Source organism: Amblyomma maculatum, chromosome 5 (genome assembly GCF_055883805.1).
Source record: "Amblyomma maculatum isolate TAMU_Amacu chromosome 5, ASM5588380v1, whole genome shotgun sequence".
Taxonomy (NCBI): domain Eukaryota; kingdom Metazoa; phylum Arthropoda; class Arachnida; order Ixodida; family Ixodidae; genus Amblyomma; species Amblyomma maculatum.
The window spans coordinates 2,417,656-2,438,959 of NC_139348.1; the positions used below are offsets into that span (position 1 = coordinate 2,417,656).

Genomic DNA, 21,304 nt, shown 5'->3' on the forward strand with positions numbered 1-21,304 from the left:
TTTTGACTGCTCCATTTCTTCGTGAGATTCCTCGTTTTTTCTTCTCTGTGAGGGTGAGCCTGCAGTGTAACTTGTGGTAGGTCCTTCAGTGTTGAGATGACCTTCGTGAGCTTTTTCACTATTATATACATTGCGAAAAATGTGTGAAGCTGGTAGTCGATGCTGATAGTGTAGATTAAAATCGCAGTGTGTTAGGAAAATTTATATAGCTTAATGAGTGGGATTTAGTAAATATTATTAGTTTGGTCTACTTGTTTCAGGATTTGGTGAAACAAGTAAAGTGATAACTGAGCGCTGTTTGTGTTAGGGGAGTCATCGCACCAGTAACCTTCAACACTTTGTTGTGAGCTGTGCACTTTGGGTAGTATTGAAACTCTTAAACTCTAGTTTCTATGTACGGTGTACAGTACTGGCTGTGTACGATGCTCATTGTGAAAGAATGCCTCCTCGTTCTTTCCTTGAAAGCTACTGCAACTGATGCAAATGAGCAGATTATACGGCTTTGTTGCAGTGACCATTGACAATTGCGGTGCAGTGTTTTAAGACGAACTCTGTTAATCTGAATTTTTCTGAGCTGGCATATTGGAGACATTCATTTAGACACAGACTGTCAACTTGTGTACAGTGGTTAATTGTGTTGCTTTGCAGAACTGAAGAAAATGCTCCATGAAGCGGCTGCTGCACTGAAGATATTTTTGATGGCTTTGCTGGGGGTATTGTTTACTGCTACTCAGTATGCATACTGCTGGCCTGGTGGGCCAAGGGGAAGCCTGGGCACGTAGTTGTCACATTTTAGGCCTTCGACGTGTGGCCAAACCTATCTCGGCTTCTCTTACGACAAAAGCCTTTCTCGGCTCATGAATGGCGTCCGTACAGTAGCCTCATAAGTCATTGTTGGCTAAATTGGCTAAAGTATTTAAGCAATGGGTAATCAGTAGCCAAAAGCCATGCAAAAAATTAATTAGAATGTAAAAACATTAGTTGTGGTTTAGCTCTGGTTAACCCTAGTTGAATTGCGATAGCAACGGCGGAAGCTTCTTTTGCCTGCTACATTATTCCCCTATCACGCCCTATCAGTGTAAGGTGCTACATTATTGGGGACACACGGGATAAGTTGTCCACGCAGCTGGAGGCTATTGCAGCCCAGGTAGGATTGCCGAATAGTGTGCCGCGGGGTTCAGGGTATGACATGAGAGCGCAAGCTACCAGCCCACATACAAAACTACGCTTCAACCAAGTCGTATGGACTTGCCTGCGTGCCGTAGGGGTAACGAGAATGCAAACTGTTCTGGCAGGTTGATTCTGATGTCACCTTCCCATATGAAAGGAGCGACCCGAGTTTGCAGCTCCTGCCCGTGGCATAGGGGTAACGTGAATTCAAATGTCATGGCAGGCTGATTCTTTTATGAGGAGACCGTAACTACGCCTCTTCACGGCGTAGCTGCGGCCACCTGAGGTCTCGCTTTGGCTGTCGCAGTATTGTTTTCGCAGTAAAATAAAATAAAAATAAAGTAATAAAAATGTGAAGACTTTCACCCTGCTGCTACAACATAGCAGTCTTGAGTGCATCTTAGAAATTTTTCGCTATCTCGAACAAAAAGTAATGGTGCTGTAGGTGTTTTTACTCTCTCACATGTTGTGAAATGATGTGTTGAATTTCTTGGGTTAAGGCAAAGCATTCACTGGTATGGGGAGATTTGTTGCACTGCAGGTTATAAATACTCCAGGATTTGCATGAATTGGTTCAAATCAAACGTGGAATAATAATTTTGCTGCGTGGCAGAAACTGAGCTAAACCTGAAAAATTCTCAGTTCACACTCTGCTTGAAGACTCTCATCAGCGTTCTTCTGGGACAATAAAGTGGCCACCACAACTGTTATGTGAAGCTTAGATTAAAATGATGTTGTCAAGCATAATTCTAGCATTGTGCTGTTTTTAATTGGTGCTCAACAGTGTGTTGAAATAAAGCCAGTTTTTTGTATCCTCGGTGACAAATAAAACAAAATGTTAGAGTGATGCACTAAAAGTTAGCCAGATGATCAAGGGCTCGCAGAGCATGTGGTGGCATGAATAACAAGATGCTTGTGTAGCTTAAAAATGCTACAACTTCGCGCAGTGGTATCAGATTATACCTCTTTCTTTATCATTATTTTTACTAGGTATTAACTACCTTCCATGTGTAGTGATTTGTTTGACACTAAAATTGTCGTATACTAATCATATAAACAGCAGAGTTTGGAGCTGTGCTTCTGTAATGCCTATTCGAGCATGCTTGGGGCGCATTCACACCCTTCCTTGCGGTGATTCGTGTTCAGGGTGCAACATTAATATTATGATGGATGAGAACTGCTGTAGAATCAGGCCAACTGTTTGTAGTACTACCGAGGCTGCCATGTCACTTTGTGTTATATCCTCTTGTGTCTGTCGCATATTTTTCTTCATTCGTTTGAGCCTGCGGCTTTTCATCACTGGTGTTGTGCCCTTTCTGTGTTTTTCAAGTTTTTGATGGTTGTGTTTCTTTCACCTTCGTAGGAGTTAATCAAGCACATTAAGAGGCTGCATCAAGCAGAGCTTGATCCTGACGAGGATGATGATGCTAGTCCTTACATCAGGGAGGACAGGCTGATGAAAAGGGCGTGGAAAGTGTGGCTGAAAATGTGCCAGCTGGAGGGCAGGCGCCCTGACACGGGACGTCTGCGAGATCGAAAGTTCAAGTTCAAAGGTGGGTTTACCTGCTGGCGCCAAAAAAACTGAAAGTGCCTTATCTGTATGCCATTGTTACCTTGCAATTTTCATGCCCATGCACTTACTCTATAGACTGATGAAGGCCTGCATGGGTATAAACTACTTGCTGCCATTAATATATTCTGCTAGTTTTCTTTTGCAGTTGTTTTAAATGTAATCGTGAAATGGAAATGAAATTTGTTACCACAGAGGGGAGGTTATCCTTTAGTGTGCAGCTGGGACTGCAGAAGTGTCATTAACAGCTACAGTGGTATCTCTTAATGGCACTTCTGTGTTTCTATGGAGTCTGCCAAGGCTGTGGCTGGCTGCTGAAATTTGGTACATGAAGTGTCTGGTGAGTGTTCAGGTGGGCTGGGTGTTGGGCACTTTCAGTGAGCGTTTTGGGGCCACGTTACCCAGTCAGCCTTGGCTCACGTGATCATTTGGACATGTGATGATGGAGTACCAGGCGTGTGGCAAACTCTTAACAATTCTTCAGTGACCTGAAGCCTGCCGTGGTGGTGCAGTGGTTAGGATGCTCGACTACCCGTGCCCAAGGATGCGGGATTGAATCCCGGCCACGGCAGCAGCTTTTCGATGGAGGCGAAAAGCAAGGCGCTCGTGTGCTGCTTAATGCCACTGCACATTAAAGAACCCCAGGAGGTCTAAATTTTCAGAGTCCTCCACTACGGCGCATCTCATAGCCTGAGTCGATTTGCGATGTTAAACACCATAAATAAAATTAAACTATCCCAGCCATCACAATGCATTTTTCGTTCTATACCTCACTGCATAGTCGTCAGTTTAAGAACTCTTTTGGTTAGCCTCCGTATTTTTGCCCCATAGGTGAGTACCGGTAAGATGCAGTTATCTACGTTTCTCTTGAGGGATATTGGTAACCTGCTATTAATGATGCGCTCTATTCTAACGGATTCTTCTAGTTATTTGTAGGGGTGCATATCAACATTCAAATTTTCGAGTACGAATATGGAGAAGAAATGCCTCTGATTATCCGATCGGAGAGAGAAAAAAAAGGAAAATTTTAAGGTAGCAAGAACTGTTTGTCTTTCTTATTTCAGAATTCACATGGTATTCGCAAATAAAATGAAACTAGAATTGGACAAAAGTGTACACAACACGTGCAGGGCTGGGGAAACTGCGGTGAATTGGAAAATTTTGTGTGTTTGGTAATTTTCGCATATTCCGAAATTTTGAATAGTATGAATATGATTTGAATAACATATTCAATGTGTATTCGAAGTTTTTAATATTCGCACACTATTTGGGATCTGGATCGCAAGCCTGTCCGTAGTAGATGTGTTTCCTTACCACTTTTAGTGTCCTGCTACCTATTACAAACTGCTGTTTTTGTTGAACGTTACTTTAGTCTTCTGCGTACTGATATTTAGGCCTACTGTTCTGCTTTGCCTGTCAAGGTATTAATCATTCTTTGCAATTCGTCCACAGAGTTAATTAGCAAGGCACTATCACCAGTAAATCTCTGGTTACTGAGGTATATACTTTATTGACCCTTATCCCTAACTTTTTCCAATCCAGCGCTCTGAATACTTCACCTAAGCAAGCGGTGAATAGTACTCCTTGCCACCTCCTCCTTATTGTCCCCTTGTTAGCACCTTTCCTTATTAGATTTTGATTACTTTTCTTAATAGTTGCTGTGCAGCTACTATAGATATTTTCTGGTACTTATACATATGGCTAATTTGCACTCTGATTTGGCAATTTTTTCATGACTGCTGAGGTATTGATTGAGTCCAATCATTTCTTATAGTCATTAAATGCTATGTATAGCGGTTGGTTATATTCCAAACAAATTTCTGCCACATGGTTGATAGTGTGGGTATGAATCATTCTGAGGTTGATTAAAGTCTAAGGTTGTCCCAGTTCTATTAGTGATTACCTTAGTAAATACCTTGTACGTAATGGATAGTAGGCAGTCATAATTTTTCATGGCCCGGACTTCCTTCTTCTTATGGATTAAGATACAATCCATAAGTTGTTAATATGGTTCCCGTCTTAAGGCTTTACGCTACAGGGACTCTGAAGACAAAGTTTATATTCCCAGAGAGAGCACTCTTGTCAAAAATGGAGCTTTGATAAGCTAGGGAAGATGATGAAAAAGTAGAATTCCTCAAGTAGAATGTGGGGCGACATCTTTGGGTGCAGGTTTCACACTCTGTTCTACACCGCCGTTCACTTGAAATTGGTGGCAACTCGTCCATTTTGTTCAATCGACTTGCAAGATAATTTTAAGTTCGATTTTTTCGATGATGAATGTGTCCTTTGCATGTGTCAGCGTGGCCAGAAAGCACCCGAAAATCAATTTTTGCTTTTTTGATGGCCATGCGAAGCGGTTTATGCTGAGCGAAATTTTTTTTTTTTTTACATTAGGTGTAAAAAGTTGTAAAATATTCTTGCATAGTTTCATCATATCTGAAAATTTGTCCCAACTGAGTTTGTTTCGACGGGAGTTTACTGTGTAGGACGAGAACATGGTGTTTGAGAATCCATTGGCTTTGGTCTTGTAGCACGACAATCGGAGTGAGGTTCACTCTGGGGTGCACTCTAGACATGAGTCTCTAGTCAAGGAGTCTTAATTTTCCCTATCTTTTTTTTTTCTCCCCCAGGAACCCCTTACCGCACAATCAATGCTCAAGTGGAGAGACTGGTGAACAAGAAAATCTTCCCAGATTACAGTGACATTTGCAATATGGTGAAGCGGAAGAATGAGCAAGACAATTTGCAACTTAGTGTGAGAGAGGCCGAAAACCTTGGTAAGATGGCCTGGGTCGTACCTTTATTTATTGCCCAAATTTTATGAAACCTTATCGTATTGTTCAATTTTTTCTGCTGATTTCAAATATGCAAATATTTTCCTTTTAGGGCAATTAGTTCTAAAAGTATTAGAGAATTATTGCTATTGTCTGCTCAAACAATACGGGAAAAAATTCTCATCAGAAATTAATTTTTAATGTACGAGGGTAATACCAAAAGAAAGGTCTCCAAAGGGTTGCGACCGCTGGGAAGCCATTTTCATCGCTGCTCACCATACTGCTGTGTTTATTGTTCCCCTTCTTCCAAGCAAGCTATGACTCAGTGCGAAGGGGACTGTCAGTCTTGGCATGGCAGCCATTGGAAATGGAGCTCTTGTTTGCCGCCATTGCCAGGTGCTAATTTCGCGTTGTTATTCGATTTTTGAACACAAAAGGCGTTCAACCATTTGCAATTCATCGCCAGTTGACGAAAGTGTACCGAGAGTCGTGCATGGATGTTAAAAACGTCCGCAAGTGGTGTAGAGAGTTTGCAGCTGATCGTACTACAAGACCAAACAAGAATCACGTGAGTTGCGGCATTCCTCTCTTCGCAAGCCGCGAAAATTCAAGGGAACACAGTCTGCCGAAAAAGTAATGGCAACTGCTTTCGGATCGAAGAGAGGTATTGCTGGTAGACTCCATGGCTCCTGGCACCAGAGTAAACGAGGGCAGATATTGTGAAGCCCTTGAGAAACTCAGACGGGCGATTCAAAATCGCAGAAGAGGGATTAGTGAGCAAGGGCGTGAGTCTTCTCCACGACAATGCTCGCCCCCATGTTGCCTGCCAAACCGTCATTCTCCTGCAACAATTTGGGTGGGACGTCATCAGCCACAGTCTGAACTTGGCAGCAAGTGACTACCACTTGTTTCAAAAGATAAAAGAAAATCAAACTGGAAGGCGCTTCACCGATGATGAGGAAGTAAAATGTGCAGTTAAACGCATCCTTAACAGCATGGTAGGGAGCTGGCATGACATGGGCATACAAAAACCCCCAGAGTCTGCAAAATTGCATAGACCGCAACGGCGATCATGTGAAAAAATAGAAGAATGGTCTGCCTTTAAATTTGTAAATTGCTTAAAATAAACATTTCTTTCGATTTATAAAAGAATTGGAGACCTTAATTTCGGGATGACCCTTGTACAGGTAGATACAGTCTAACACCGACATAACGAAGTCCTACTTGCAGCCGAAAATTTCGTTAAATTGCAAATTTCGTTATGTCAAGGTTTTTATGTTCTAGCTGCCCAAATAAAGTAACAGGTCAGTGAAACACTGCTAGTAAATGGGAACTTGTAAATTACGAATTCAGGAAATAACCAAGAAATTCTAGCAATAATAGCGCTAACAAGGGTACCAGATGTTTTTGTAGATCAGGAGGATAATATGGTGAGGCAAACGAGCATGAACGCATTTTTTTTTTTCATGTGAGCAAAGAGCGAACGCGTTACCCATGCTGGCACGGCTACCTTTGCGCGGCAATCCGCCTTTTGCGTGAGCTTTCTGCGTATGCGCGAAGTCGTAGCGGCGACCGATGGAAACACATTGGAAGGCGTTGACGGCATTTTTCGTCGCCGCCAATGCAAGGAGGCTTGGCAAAGCGGTGCCAACCACACCTGCCGCGTACGGTTGCCACTCTCTAGGCGTGCCGCGATGCAAGACGCGGTTTTTGAGGTTTTCTTCGGCGAGCCGCGACCAACAATGACGTGGAGCTTGAATTATGGCCACCAAGCGTCAAGATGTGAATCGCCGACCTTAGCAACCGACTGCGTACTCTTGACTGTGCGAAAAACACTTCGTTACAGGTATGTATGCATCTAAAGGAAATGTGCATGATGAAAAGTATATACCGGAGTTTGCACCAAGCCTGTAACCCACCAGTGATAGCCGCAATGAGCATTTGTTCGGCGTGTTTGCTTTATGTGCGATGGAGCCTGATGGCGATGTATTTTGTCATTTGTTTTCTTTATGTGCGAAGGGGCCGGGCAGCGCAGATATCACAGGTGGCTGTGTGCGCTAGACCGTAATATTTAGCATGTTTTATCGCGACTGCCGCCTGACTAAAAGAAAAAAAAGGGCGTTTGTTGTGATGCGTCGCCGTTTGCGAGCCGAGTGGTTGAGCTGATCATGAGGCTCGTGAACAGCAGTGCATTACAACAAACGCCATATTTTGTTTCTTGTTAGTCAGGTGCCAGTCACGATAAAACATGCTAAATATTACGGCCTAGCGTACATAGCTGCCTGTGATATCTAAGCTACCTAGCCCTTTCGCACATAAAGAAAAGAAACAACAAAATACATCGCCATCAGGCCCCGACGCAACTAAAGCAAACACGCACCGAAGAAATCCTCATTGCAGCTATCACTGGTGCGTTACAGGCTGGATGCAAACACCAGTAGGTACTTTCAATCATGCATATTTCCTTTAGATGTATACATGCCTGTAGTATCTGTGTTTTTGCTACTCGGAGCATATGACGCATTTGACACTCTTGTACGACGCACAGTATTTTTTTTTTTACCTTACAGGCTCACCTTTGTCCTCGTCAAAGCATTCGCATTTTGTTCCTTCGATGTACGCAATCAGGTGCACTTCGTTATGGAGCTTGATAATCGTCGTCTTCGTCCAACCGTTTGCAACGGCAAGGAAACCGCCCGACACAAATGAGTCTCCTGGAGGGTTCATGCTCGTTCACTTGCAGAGTGGATCACTCTGGACGTAGAACAGCGTTGGTTCCTGACCGAGATGAGCATTTGATATGTAGGAGATGCGCATGTGTCACCAAGTCGTTGATTCTGCAGAAATTGCGGCGGAGGCAGAAAGATTGTGGATCCTTTCACAACAGAATGACCATTCTCTGTGCACCGAGAACCTTTTCACCACTGCGACCGCATCCGTTTTGAGGGCAGAAATCGGCTACAGCGCTGAATCATTCGTTGCAAGAAAAATGCCGCGAGTTTCCTGCAGGTCGGCATTCCGGCCGGGACAATGCCCTGTTCAGGGGGTGTGTATAACCCCTTCAGGCGCGAATTAAATTTTCTGAAAGGAAAAATTTTTCCTTGCGTTATTCATGATCAGTACAGACAGAAGTCAAGTGCAAGAAATTACGCCAAAATTTCATATTTGAGCCCATTTTATTTGCGTCCACGTTTGTGGACATGGCGCCTCAAAGCTCCTACATGAGTGCAAACACTACAACATTTTCTTGTATTCTCTACTAAGTATGAGGAATGAATAAATGTTTTACTCTGAAAATACCTAAGGTACAGAAGAGTAGCCACTTGTTCAAGGCTTATGAAATAGATAAAAACAGTCATTTTGTGACTGTTTTTATCTACAGGCAAAGAAAAATTTCGCATTTGCGGCAGCGAACGCGGCTCTTCGAAGTGCAGCCCTGGCGTCTGCATCGTTGTGCGTTTGGTATGCTCATAACCTGGGGCCAGTGGTTGGTGCCATCATAGCGCGTTGTGCTTGTTGGCAATGGCTCTGCATTGTGAGGCTTCTTTTTGATCTCCTGTGGACCTTCGTTGCTTGGTCGGCCTCGCTTCTTTGGGGGTGCTTTGTTGCAGGCGACTAAGCTATTAGCCACATCACTCTGAAATGCGAGCAAATCTAATGTGCTTTTTTTCGGCAGTTGCATATTGTTTGAATCTCTGATGTACTCCAACCAACTGTTGCAAAGAGCAAATGAAACAAAATGCGATATTACTCGCACCGGCCACTTCCTTGTTCTTGTGTGCAGTGGGTAGAGGGACATCAAAAAATCCATCTTGTCGACGCCTCCCATGCACTTGTTGTACTCGAGGATGACTTGAGGGCATTCAATGTCGATGTGTGATTTAGAAGACTCGCTCCACCTTCGTACAGTGCCTGCTTCGCCTAAGCCCACGGCGGTTGAAGCCACGTTCACAATACCGTTGTCATGCCAGCGCACAAGAACAATGTCGCCATTTTCTGAAACCTTCTCATCAGAACTTCCCCTTCCTTCCTTCTTTAATTCTTTCTCAGTTTTCATAGAGCCACATCAATGGTTTCTTACTCGAGCGAGCGCGCGTGCCTCATTTTCTTGTTCCTTGTCCTCGTTTTTCTCGTGCGCACAGAACGGTGTCTCGTAACAATATTTTCAGCACTAAGGCGCCGTGTCCACGTTTGTGGACGCGCAATTCTGAGAGCATTCCTTCTTTGCCTATGGTAATGAAATCCAGCATGCCCCTTCTACATTACCTTACTGGCATATTTCACATGACAAATTCCGTTTTTCACGACCATTTGGAAAGATAGCACGCGAAAATAAGATCAACTTACTCGCCCCGCCGTAAAACGTGGAGACGTCCATCTTGACTTCTTGTTTACAAACACATTTCGATGTACCTGCAACAGATGGTGCCACATACTTGACAGGGAGGGGCCAGTTGTTTTGTGCGCCAAATTCAAAGGTGGGAACACGCCTTGCGAGCAAGCTACGACGACATTTGGGTCGCGTCCGCATACAGTTAAACCTCGATCTAACGAAGTCGTAAAAATCGGCACTTTACTTCGTTATAATGAAATTTCGTTGCATCGAAATTTCGTACCTAGCATGCGGAAACATTACCAAATCACTTGCCAGTTGTAAGCACTCATCCTTTATTTTCTCTGAAAGTAATCAGTGACTTTCTTTTGCGTCTGCTTTGCAATCAGAGATGGTCTCACACTGCGTTCATAGGCCCACAAGGATTGCTTTGCATCTTGCTGCCCAATCGAACTCGCGTGGCGCCGCAGAACATCAATTGCGTCAAGCACTTCGCGGCTGCTCGGGGCATCGTCGTCTTCAGCATCGATATCGCTGCCTGGGTCCTCCTGCGTGCTTCCTAGCACATCCTGCACGAAGGAGTCGTCGGTAACTTCCTCGGTGGCAACGACGCAAGAGTCTGCGTAGAGGAAGTCTTCCAGAGCGACACCGTCAGGAACGGCCCCGTCACTCTTCAGGCACCTCCATGCTTCTTCAAGGCCGGCTTGATCGCCTTCCTCGCCATCGAACGGAGCCCTTTCATTAGCCTCCGTGCTGTTGTCTTCAGAGGCACTCTCTGCTGCTGCCACGCCGTTCTCAAACCCGGCTTTCTGAAGCAGTTCTTGATAATTTCCTTTGATGTCGCCTTCCACGATGCGGAAAACATCTCTAAGGCTTGAAAAGTATCCACCTTAGTGGGGCGTTTTAAGCGGAGATTCAGCAGCAGCTTGTCGATCAACCGGCGACGATACGCACACTTCACGCTGTTGATGACTCCTTGGTCGAGCGGCTGAAGCAGCGACGTGCAGTTCGGTGGAAAAAACCGTTTCTCGACATTGGTAAGCTCTAAGTGGTTGACGTGATGGGCGGAACAATTGTCCACTAAGAGGCACACGCTGCGGCCGCCATTCTTCATATCCTTGTCGAACGCCCGGAGCCAGTCACGGAAGATGTCGCGGGACATCCACGCTTTCGTATTAGAAGTGCTTCCGAGCGTTTCTGAAGCACTGCGGCTTCTTGCTCTTGCCAATCACAAGCGGCACTCTCTTATCACTGCCATCCATGTTGGCGCACAGCAGAGCAGTTATGCGCAGTTTACTCTGTTTGCCACCATGGCAGCGATCACCTTTCAGTGCTAGCGTCCGATTCGGTAGCATCTGATAAAAAAATCCAGTTTCGTCCGCGTTGTAAACGTCCGATGGCTGGTATCGCGTCAGTATTGCTGGCATTTCCTTCTCCAGCCAACTAGCGGCTTCAGGCGCGTCAGCCGACGTTGACTCCCCGCACAGCAGCCGTCCGACGATCCCGTACCGGGCCTTAAAACGGTGGAGCCAACCACTGCTTGCCTTGAATGAATCCTTCTCGAGCAGGCAACCGATATCCTTAGCTTTTTGCTGCAAAATTGCGCCACTTACCGGCACATTCTGCGCTCTGGCGTCCATGAACCAGGCGAACACAGCCTTATCTACGTCTTGATACGTAGCAGGCTTCAATCGCTTACGTTGGGCGCTCGTTCCACACTTCACTGAGCTGAGGATAGACTCCTTGGCTTTCAAAATTGTTGAAAGCGTACTCATGGATATGCTGAATCGAGCCGCTACGTCCTTCTTTTCGCCTTTCGAAACTGCGTCCAGAATCGCCTCTTTTTGCTCAAGCGAAAGGGCTTTTCGCTTGCCACTCATGGCGGCGACGCACGCGGGCATACACGAGGGCAACCAAAGCAACACCTGCGATGTATCCAGCACGTGTGGTAGCAGCGAGTGAACAACGCGACAACGCGGACAAAGGAGTAAGGCGGCGATGGCGGCCGCGCAAGTGCGCAAGCAATCACATGGGTTGGCAGATCCAATGAGAGACGGGCGTGTAAGCTGACGCATGCACAGCAAAGAAGCCTGGGAAGAGTGGGGGGGGAGGGGGAGGGGGGAGAGGAGTGCGCCGTCGCCGGCGACCGAGCAAAAAAAAAAAAAAGACGGGCCCGGACGGGGGAAGAGAGAGGGTTGCTCTCTCTCTCTCCCGCTTGCTGGGAGCGAATTCCACGCGCCCCATGAGGCCCATCCACGTGGGTTACCCAAGTCACTCACGCTAGCACCGCTTTCTCCGCGGCCGTCATCGTCACGGCGACGTTTTCCTTCCGGGTAAATTTTTTTAGGATATGCGACTTCGTTGTAATGAAATTGCAGCAATATTACTTCGTTATGTCGAGGCAAAATATACATGGTTTCCAATGGGGAATAAGTTGAATATGCCTTGTAACTTTGTTATATTGAGGATTTCGTTATATTGAAGTTCGTTATATCGAGGTTTAACTGTATGTGGACGCAGCGCCTGAAGAGGATAAGTGCCTCTCTGCCAAGCTTCGTAGATGAAATCCTATAGCTGCACGCATTTAGATTATGCGATGAGGAAGCAACGCTCATTGCACCATGCCGGCGCCGCGGTGACCGCATTGTGCTTAAGACACCCCGCGCCTATGCACCGCTCGTAAGTCACAGGAGATGATTCCACCTAGCTCTGCAGCATCAACAAACCCCTGGCTGCTTTGCGCTTTGAGATCCCTCTCTCTCTCTGCCTCTGTGCTCTCCTGTCTGCCGAGAGCCTGCACGCTGAGAGCGTCTCATTCTGTCACGTCGAACACAGCCCGCACCACACGCTCTTACAATTCGAAGACAGTATATGTGCGCATTATGAGTGGATTGAGAAAACGCTGTAACATTCCCCCATACTGCGTGAACATGATATACTGCAATCACTGTCATTACTTTCCGCCCCGAAGCCAAAAAAGGGGGGAGCTTTTTGTATGGTGCGCTTTCGCATAGTCTCCTACACTGCCGTCCAATGTGTTTCTCGCCCGCTCCCTCATGATGGCGCCACATCCTCCCGCAAAAGGCGGAGTGTTCAGGCCTTAGGTATTTACACGCATAACGAACTTGCCTTCCACTTTTGCTGCCAACAAATTAAAAAAAAAAAACGCTCGTCGTTAGCGGAATTTGCCTTCTACTTTTGCCGCCAACAAATTAAAAAAAAGAAAAAAGCCCGCTTGTCGTTAGCGCGTTCCTTCCATGCGCATCTTGAAGTCAAGTGTATTTCTTGGCAGGGTGCCAAGATTAAGGCCAGCAAAAGCTTCAGTTTGTGTGTTCTGTGTGCGTTAGCTCTAGTGATGGGGTGAATTGGTGGCAAACTTGCCAGAGTGCCAGCGTCTTAGACAGGAGCAGGAGACTCATGCAAACAGGCTAACAAAGTGTGGCCGCCGATGTTTTGGGCAGGTTTCCATTGTCATTGGGGTTGGAACTGAATTCTGATGATAAAGCAGCATCTTCAGAGTCACTGCTGCTTGGGTCATCGATAAAATCGGTCGTAGTCGGTGCGGAATCGTCAGATTTACGACGTTTCGAAGCGAGCGTCGTCGATGCAGATGCCGCGTCATTGATGCGGATTCTCGCATGCGACTGGATTCTCGCATTCTCGCATGCGACTCCGACGCTGCCGCGTGCTCGGAGCGGTTTCAAAAATAGCCACCTCGCAGGAAAAAATTAAACAGCAATAAAATATAAGCTTCAGTTATCCAACTAAATGCTAGATGGCATAGCATCTCCATGAGCGACACGGAAAGGTTCAAAATTTGCGTGCGAAGTTGTCGTTAGCGGGCCGGAGTGCGGATGCCGATGTTCCGGCTGGTTTCCGTCGCCAGTGGGGTCGGAACTGAATTCTGACAATAAGTGGCAGCATCTTCAAAGTCGTTTCTGTTTGAGTCGTTGATAAACACAATCGTAGATAGTGCGTAGTCGTCAGATTTGCGACGTTTCGAAGCGCGCGCCGTCGACGCGGATGCCACCTTTCTCGCATGCAACTGAGACGCTGCCGCGAGTTCGGAGCGCAATCAAAAATAGCTGCTTCGCGGGAAAAATGTAAACAGCATCAAAATCTAAAATAGTTATCAGACTACACACTAGATAGTATATCGTGTCCGTGAGCGATATGGAAGGGTTCAAAATCGGCGCGCGAAGTCATCGTTAGAGGGCTAACGATGCGCAATGGGCGCGGTAGGGAAAGAGTTAAAATTGAGCAAGCCACTCTTGCCTCAACAAGCCAGTCCAATCCGTTATGGCAGCGGGCACGTTAGAGCGCCTACCGCACTCAGCTGCTCGTTTTCTTATACGTTTTTTGCTTGCTGCTCTCACCTAGCGGTTCCGCATGTTTTGTTGAGCACCCATATGTTGTGCGTTTCGGTTCCTCTCTTGTAGCACACCAAGCGCGTTAGTAAAACTAGCAGAATGCGCCTTGGCATGCAGCATGCCCGCGAAAGCGGTCGCTCGCTAGCTAGGCAGCAACACAAAATATTCGGTATGAATTGTATACTTTATTCAAACAAAAAATCAGTCTCGACATTGCACTCACAAAAATGACGTGTTTATGCATGATTATCATTACGGCAGTGGCTAAACTTACGTGCATTCACAATGAAGAGACCTGACGAAACCGCAGCACGACCGCATTTTCACTGTAATCATGCTAACAAATTCATTAAAGAAGCATACAAAAAAAAAAACTCTCCCAACAAAAGCACAATACAACATTCCTGAATGTTTCGTCGCAGTGGCATTGCGAGGGGGGTGCGGTCCGTACCGGGTACAGCGCTCATGGGGGTGCAGCTGGGAAGTGAGAGGGAGGAAGGGGTGGGGGAGAGGGTCAAAATCAATTGTGTAAAGACGTGAAAAAGCGTGCATTGGTGCAGCTGAGACATTGACTGGCAAGCGTGATCTTGAATAACGAATTATATTCTTTTGTGACTCGCGAGGAGTGCTTGAAAACACATTCCCTAGCTAGTTTAAGGGCCTGTGTACATGAGTGTACCCTGGAAACACTGGCATTAACCTGATACCCGGGGGCGGCTGCGCTGCCGTATCGTCTCTTTTTGTGTATGTGCAGTTCACTCTCCTTTCTCAAGCGAGGACTGTTGACAGTATCTCTCCGGCACTCTGTTGTCTTGTTCATTTATCTCCTGTGCCTTTCTTCAACCAACTCAAGCCAACCATGCCGCATTGCTGACTAAGGTGCCTCTATGGCCAGGGAGGCGAGAGCATCGGTGCACCCTATTGTTGACACTACAAAAGTGCCCACTACGTTAAAAAAGAAATGAAAATGCCATTGTTGCCCAGACTCAGAAGATGTAGTTCTGCTAGAAAAATAGCAGACCACTCCCATATTTTGACAGGGAAGCGCACGCCAGTTTTCGGCTTGCGAAGGCTGAGCCGTCCGCAGACAAGGCGGAGCCAATAACGTCTGGTCACGTGGTGCTTGTCCGCGCACGGATGCCAGCGATTCTGTACATCGTGTGAATTGGCCTTTAGAAACCAATGTTTTGATTATAGAGCAGTACTACCTACAGTGCGGATTTTTGGGGCCCCCGTGACCTATGTTATAACCGGTCTGCGCTGTGTTTGCCGCTAGTCAGTCAAGCTGCACGCAAGAGTTCGGAACGGGGACGGGTATTGTTTTTTGCTTTTGATCTCAATTTTCTTTCGACTGCTGGTGCCACAATGCCATCCTGCAAGAAACTACAAAACAAGAGTGTGACGGTGGTAGGAATTAAGGTGGGGGAGGGTGTGAACCTACTAATAGTTGGAGTCTCCTTTCTAGCCTAGCACAATCCCTGCCTAGCTCTGCTAGCCTAGCATGAGCCTAGTCTAGCTTCTTGCCGAGTGCTGCGCAGTCTTACATGCGTAATTAGATGCGTTGGGCTAAAAGTTTAGATGTGCATATCTTGGGACATAGGCACATTATTAATACTGTACAAAATGCAGTACTCTTTCGAATGCTGCTATTTGCAGGCTTTCATTATAAACATACATGTTAGCTGCAGTCAATAAAAGCTGTGTAAATGTTAGGTAATTACCGAGCTTATGACAAGTTGCTTACAGTTTGTGTCTTCCTGGCTGCATAACCCATTCACACTCACGGACTTTTGTGTACTGCTCTTCATGTTCAAAAAATATCCAGATCGAGTATCTAATTTTGGATGCCCTATAGAGTATATCATGCCACATAATAGCTTTGCAAAAAAAAAAAAAAACGTTTTGATTTATATGAAGTCTATAACTGGTGTCATAATATCCTCCGAAGGTGCCTGTGCAAAGCCACTGCCATGCACATACAACAAGGTTATATTATCTCGACAAAATATTTTTGACATCTTCACTTCTCTAGTCTTGTCAGGTGAAGAGTTTGTGATAGAAGAACAGTGATTTACCATGCCATGACCAGAAATCGAAAAAATTGAAATCTCTATTTCAGACCCTTTGTACCTGCAGCAATTTGAAAACTGCCAATTTAGAAAAAGTGAAATAATATTGGTTCTTAATGTTCTGAAATTCCTCAAATATTTGTGCCAAATTTTACTCCAGGAATTCCTTGAAAATTAGAAACTTTTCTCAAATGGAACATCACTGCAATGGAAGCTGAGCAAAGATGCCACAAATGCATTAAAAGCCTGACATTCAGGCTGGCAGTATGCAATAAATAAAATAAATAAATAAATAAATAAATAAATAAATAAATAAATAAATAAATAAATAAATAAAACTTGGTTAATTCAAACTCCACAAGACTGAGAAAGGGGTTTGAAATATTCAATGTTCAATCTATTGAATGGCCCTGCATAAAATGGCAAGAACCATTTGCATTATAGTAAATTTATTTGGAAATAAGTGGGCAATGGTTACCTGCCTTTTAGACAATAACAGCACGAAACTGCTTTTTTTTTTTTTCTGCATTTCCATCAATGCTTTATTGCATGCACGCTGAAAACTGAGACTGCGATGCAGCTGTCCATTCATTCTTTACACTTGCACGTGCTCTTTACACACATTCTCTTCTACCTGGTTTTATCTGCTTTTCATTTTGGAGGCAATGCAGCTTCGTGACAGCAATTAACTCTCGTTAATTGCTGTCGGGGGGGGGGGCTCGCGTGCTGTGAGGCTGGCATCAGTGTGCTTTCAACCTTCAATAAACTTCTGACATTCTTAATGGCTATTAACGCTAATGACAGCCTTTTCACTATTGTAAATTGCAGAATATGATTAATAAATAGCTTTTCGTTGTGAATTATTCATCTATGCTCATTATCATCAGCAGCTACATTTTGAGAGAATTTGAACTGAAATAATAAGGAAAAAGCTGGAAAAGTAAGGGATTTTGAGAATAGTGGTTTGCTAGACACCATTTTATTTGAGAAAGAGAAGTGGCACGAATTTACAATTTATTCTTCTTGCAGCTAACAATTTGGGTTGATCATGTTTCTGCTCTTGGGCTATCGTTGCAGCTCAAGAGGTGTTTTTGAAGGTGGGCCAGGCTCTGCAGCGCCGGCGGAAGACTGACGAGTTGTCCGAAGCAATCGCTTACTTAGGAGACCATGGCGACTATGACACTGATCCTGCTGATAGTGATCGCAAGCTTATGGCAAAGCTTGAAGAAAATCGCAAGCTGTTCCAAAAGAAGATGGATGATGTAAGTGCAGCCCAATACTTATTTATCAATACTTACTGAACTTGTGGACTTGCTCTAAATTTAAAAACATGTACGCTACTTTGGTCGCAGCACTTGGAATCTGTGTTCTGCAGCTGAGACAGTTCGCTTGAACGTTCAACTGCGTTAGGCCTCATTTGTGAGCAGAAATCGGGTGGTTGCTCAAATATTAGCCAACAAAAGGTTGATTTGATGTTGTCATTTGTGGACAGATTTACCAATGGTGCCTGCCCGCTGGGAAAAGAAAAACAGTGCTTCTCTGTAGTGCACCTTAGGAGGGCTTGCTGGTGGTCAATTTTCTTGTGAAAAAAAACAACAAACAAAGCTCCTTACTGTTCTGGCTTTGGCCTGACTTGCACAAGCCAGTTTCAGAGTCCAAGAGGGAGCAAGTGGTTGGTTTATTTTGTTTAACCGCAGTGAGGGGAAAATGCTGAGCTTCTGAGCTTGGAGGTAGTTGTCATGATGGCAGATGGCGAGACCATGCAGTGCGTGAAGCAAAATTAGTGAACTTCTGTGATAATTTGTACCAGGAACATTTTCCAGTCGAGAGTGTTGAACGACATGCCAGTTGGGGGGCCTGCAACGCACTGACTGGCCCAGTCGTGCATGCCTTTTATTTACCCATGCAGTGGCATTCTTGAGTGAACAACACCATATCAACCTAAGGTAGTTGGTGGTTTACTATCATGGTGGAAACAGCACTGATGCTGGACGAAGCAAGGAACTGCACCTGTGTTGTGTTCCTTGCTTCATCCTGTGTCAGTGCCCCTGAATCCGAGAATCTTCTCCCTGGTTGCGTCTGACCTTCAGTTTGAGCTGCTTTTGCTACCTGTTGGTGTTCAGATTTCGTCGGAGCAGACCTGTTGCATCTGGAAAGTAGCTAGGAGAGACTACATCCCGTGACTTCACCTGGTGTCGACCTCTAAGTTGGCAACGGGCTGCGCACAGTTTGTGCACGGAGGTCCCCAGGACCAGCCTTGTGCAACTTTCTCTTTACTGTCTGAACGTCACGTTTTGCAGCGCCATTAGATGCTGTATGATGTGGTGGTACAAGCATCTGTCTCATACTATTCTTTTAAGAATGTTGCACATATGTCAGTCGGAGCTCTCCCCAAGAAAATTTTGACAGGTGGACATTTGAGGACCGGCGAGATGGAGAGTGGTGGTGTAATCCGAATCATGACAGCAGCGCAGCTTTTCTTTTTGAGGACAGTAAAATCTCGTTAATTCTGCCTTAAGAAAAAAATGTTGGAATTTTCTAATAGCCCTTAAAAGGTACTGAGGTATGTTTGCATCAGTAGTTTTCTTTTTTTTTTTTTTAGTGAGCACTTGCAATATGTAAGGATTTCTATACATTTGAGGTCAAAACTATGCAACAGCGATAGTTTTTCGCAGGTTCGTCAAGTGCTTTGTTTTGAGAACTCTGTCCGAAGTGTCGAAATATTGCCCCAAAATCACAAGTATCACTACAGGAAACCCAAGCTGGAGTTTGCTCCGCGACGCCAGCACTCGATTCCTGACTGAGCGGAGAAAAGTGGTAAAACCTACGTGCATCCGCGGCCGCACAGCGCACGGCTGTCTGTGGGGTATGTGCAGCTGGAGAATGAGGAAGAAGGTGAACAGTTGCATAGAGAAGCGCGCATTCGCCAGTTGGACGTTTCTCATTTTTGCTCTTTTCGGTTCCCCGGCTGACGAAGAGGCTGGTTGGAAACATGTTTTTTATCGGTGCTTTCGAAAGCGAGAAATTATGAATAACTGATAGACTGTCGTCACTATGCGCTGCTTCAGGTCCTGAAAAATGATTGCCGCGAACATTGTTATTAAATTGCGCTTGTTGGCAGGTTCCGAGACAAAAAAAGAAAACATGAACACGGATTCGCTACTTGAAGGCGAGAAGCAAGTAACAGGTATTTTAAGGCACCCCAGCCAGCACCTCTTGTGTTGTTAAGGTGTGGGAGAGTAAAGAATAATGCGGAAGCCCCGGTGAAGGGTGCAGCCTCCTCGTGGAGAATAAGATATGCGTGTACACAGCGGCGAGTGCTCCGGGCGCCAGTTTGTGTGAGAGCTTCCCTACCCTTTGTGACTGCTCACTTGAAAGGAGCTAGCTCAACTCTTCGGGGACAGACGTTTTAGGCAACTTCCTAACAAGGTCAATGAAACTAAACATTGCCATCTACGATGACCCATTTGCTTCGGCAGGGTGACCACTACAGAGGATTCTATCGGTGCCGCGCTGCCTGTCTTCGACGTGTTTTTGACGCATCCATTACAATGGCACAAAGCACACCACTTTACCCTTTGGTTTTTGCTGACAGCGGCCAGGGGAAGTTTGCTGCTGCGGCGCTGCTGTCCGAAATCAATGACTTATCTACCTTTAACGATCACTGGTTCCTGACGACCTGGATCATTCACCAGAGGCCGAGGCATGCCTTTCCTGCAGTGGTTTTTTCTCTCTCCACGAGACCAACAGCGAGGAAATGCCTGACGACTTTTCATGCAGACGGGACATCTCTCCACGAAAATCTTTGTCTTCTGAGTCCTACACTTACTCTGTGCAATCCCTAGTTCAGTTATCTCCTCGAGCGAGTGCGCAGTTTTGAGCTCCCAAAGCAGGATCGCGTGTGTGGATATAGAACAATTGACATATCTGTTGTTTGAGGCCGAATTGGTTCTGCGATGGAAGCTGCGGCACCGCAAGGACAAACAGCGCTGCGAGACACGAGCGGTACGAGATACTTCAAAAAAAGGTCTGACACACACCCCGTAGTCGTTTACCACACAAGTTGTATGAAGAAGCGCACTGCAGTTTAATCATTGTGGTTTTTTCCCCCTTCCTTGGAACATGACGGCGGCCAAAACGCGGCAGGAGGAGGAGAGCTACAACCACGCGTGCACTTAAACACGTGCTCAAATCCAGCGTGGAGCAGACGATGCGGCTTTGCCAAGGTCTCTACAGAAAGCACTGGCGCAGAGAGAGGCGCAGCACCCCCTGGCCCAGGTTTTCTCCCCCTATGGGCCTTTTTGCAGTGCGATGCACTAGCGATGGTAGGCTCATCACCAGGCAGACATGTCCTGTTGCCATTCAAATATCTCTCTCTCTCTAGCAGTGGTGCCTCGTTGCAAATGGCCCCTTTGCGATATGTGGATGCTTCACCACACAGACTCTGACCCTTGCGGTGAAGAATCCTCAAACCGCATAGGTTTAGCTTACTCGAACAAGCGGAGGAAGCACGTGGATGCAAGAGAGAAAAATATGAGTAGGCATTAGAACGGCGTGATGCCATCTTGAAATAAAACTAGAAGGCCAGTGACGTGTGCTGCAGCGTCTGAAACACCGTGACTGGCCATATCACGGTCGTAGAAAGTTGTACCCGAGTATATAAAGCCCAAGAGATGGGCAGTGGTGGGCGGGTGGTTGGAAAGGTCGATGGTCGGCCTGAGAGCTGGGCGGCAAAACCACTGCCACCAACCCTGGAGAGAACCCTGATTCACTAAAAGCACTGTTAGGCGGTACTGTAGACACTGCCTATTTTATGCGCTGCTGTTAAAACGTAATTTGATGTGCAATGTGGACATTTTTGGAGCTGACCAGCCCATGTGCTTTTTTCATACTCTGGCACCGACAAGCACCTTCTGTGCACAGACATCACTGTCTCTTTGTTTGATGATGTTAACAGAGGTCACCACGCTCGGTTTGCGGTAATCGTGGTTTTAGGCATAACTACAGTTTGATCCACC

At 45.8% G+C, this 21,304-nt stretch overlaps 1 protein-coding gene across 7 annotated transcripts in view; it reads left to right on the plus strand.

The window, feature by feature from the left end:
- The window catches only part of LOC146187627 (death domain-associated protein 6-like), an 87,997-nt gene that overhangs the window by 49,460 nt on the left and 17,233 nt on the right, over window positions 1-21,304 (plus strand). For all 7 annotated transcript variants that reach the window (XM_084603477.1, XM_084603473.1, XM_084603471.1 and 4 more), the window contains 3 exons: window positions 2,534-2,723; window positions 5,371-5,517; window positions 17,364-17,548. In XM_084603477.1, coding sequence (XP_084459603.1) covers window positions 2,534-2,723; window positions 5,371-5,517; window positions 17,364-17,548 — 522 coding nt within the window. The remainder of the gene's footprint in view (window positions 1-2,533; window positions 2,724-5,370; window positions 5,518-17,363; window positions 17,549-21,304) is intronic.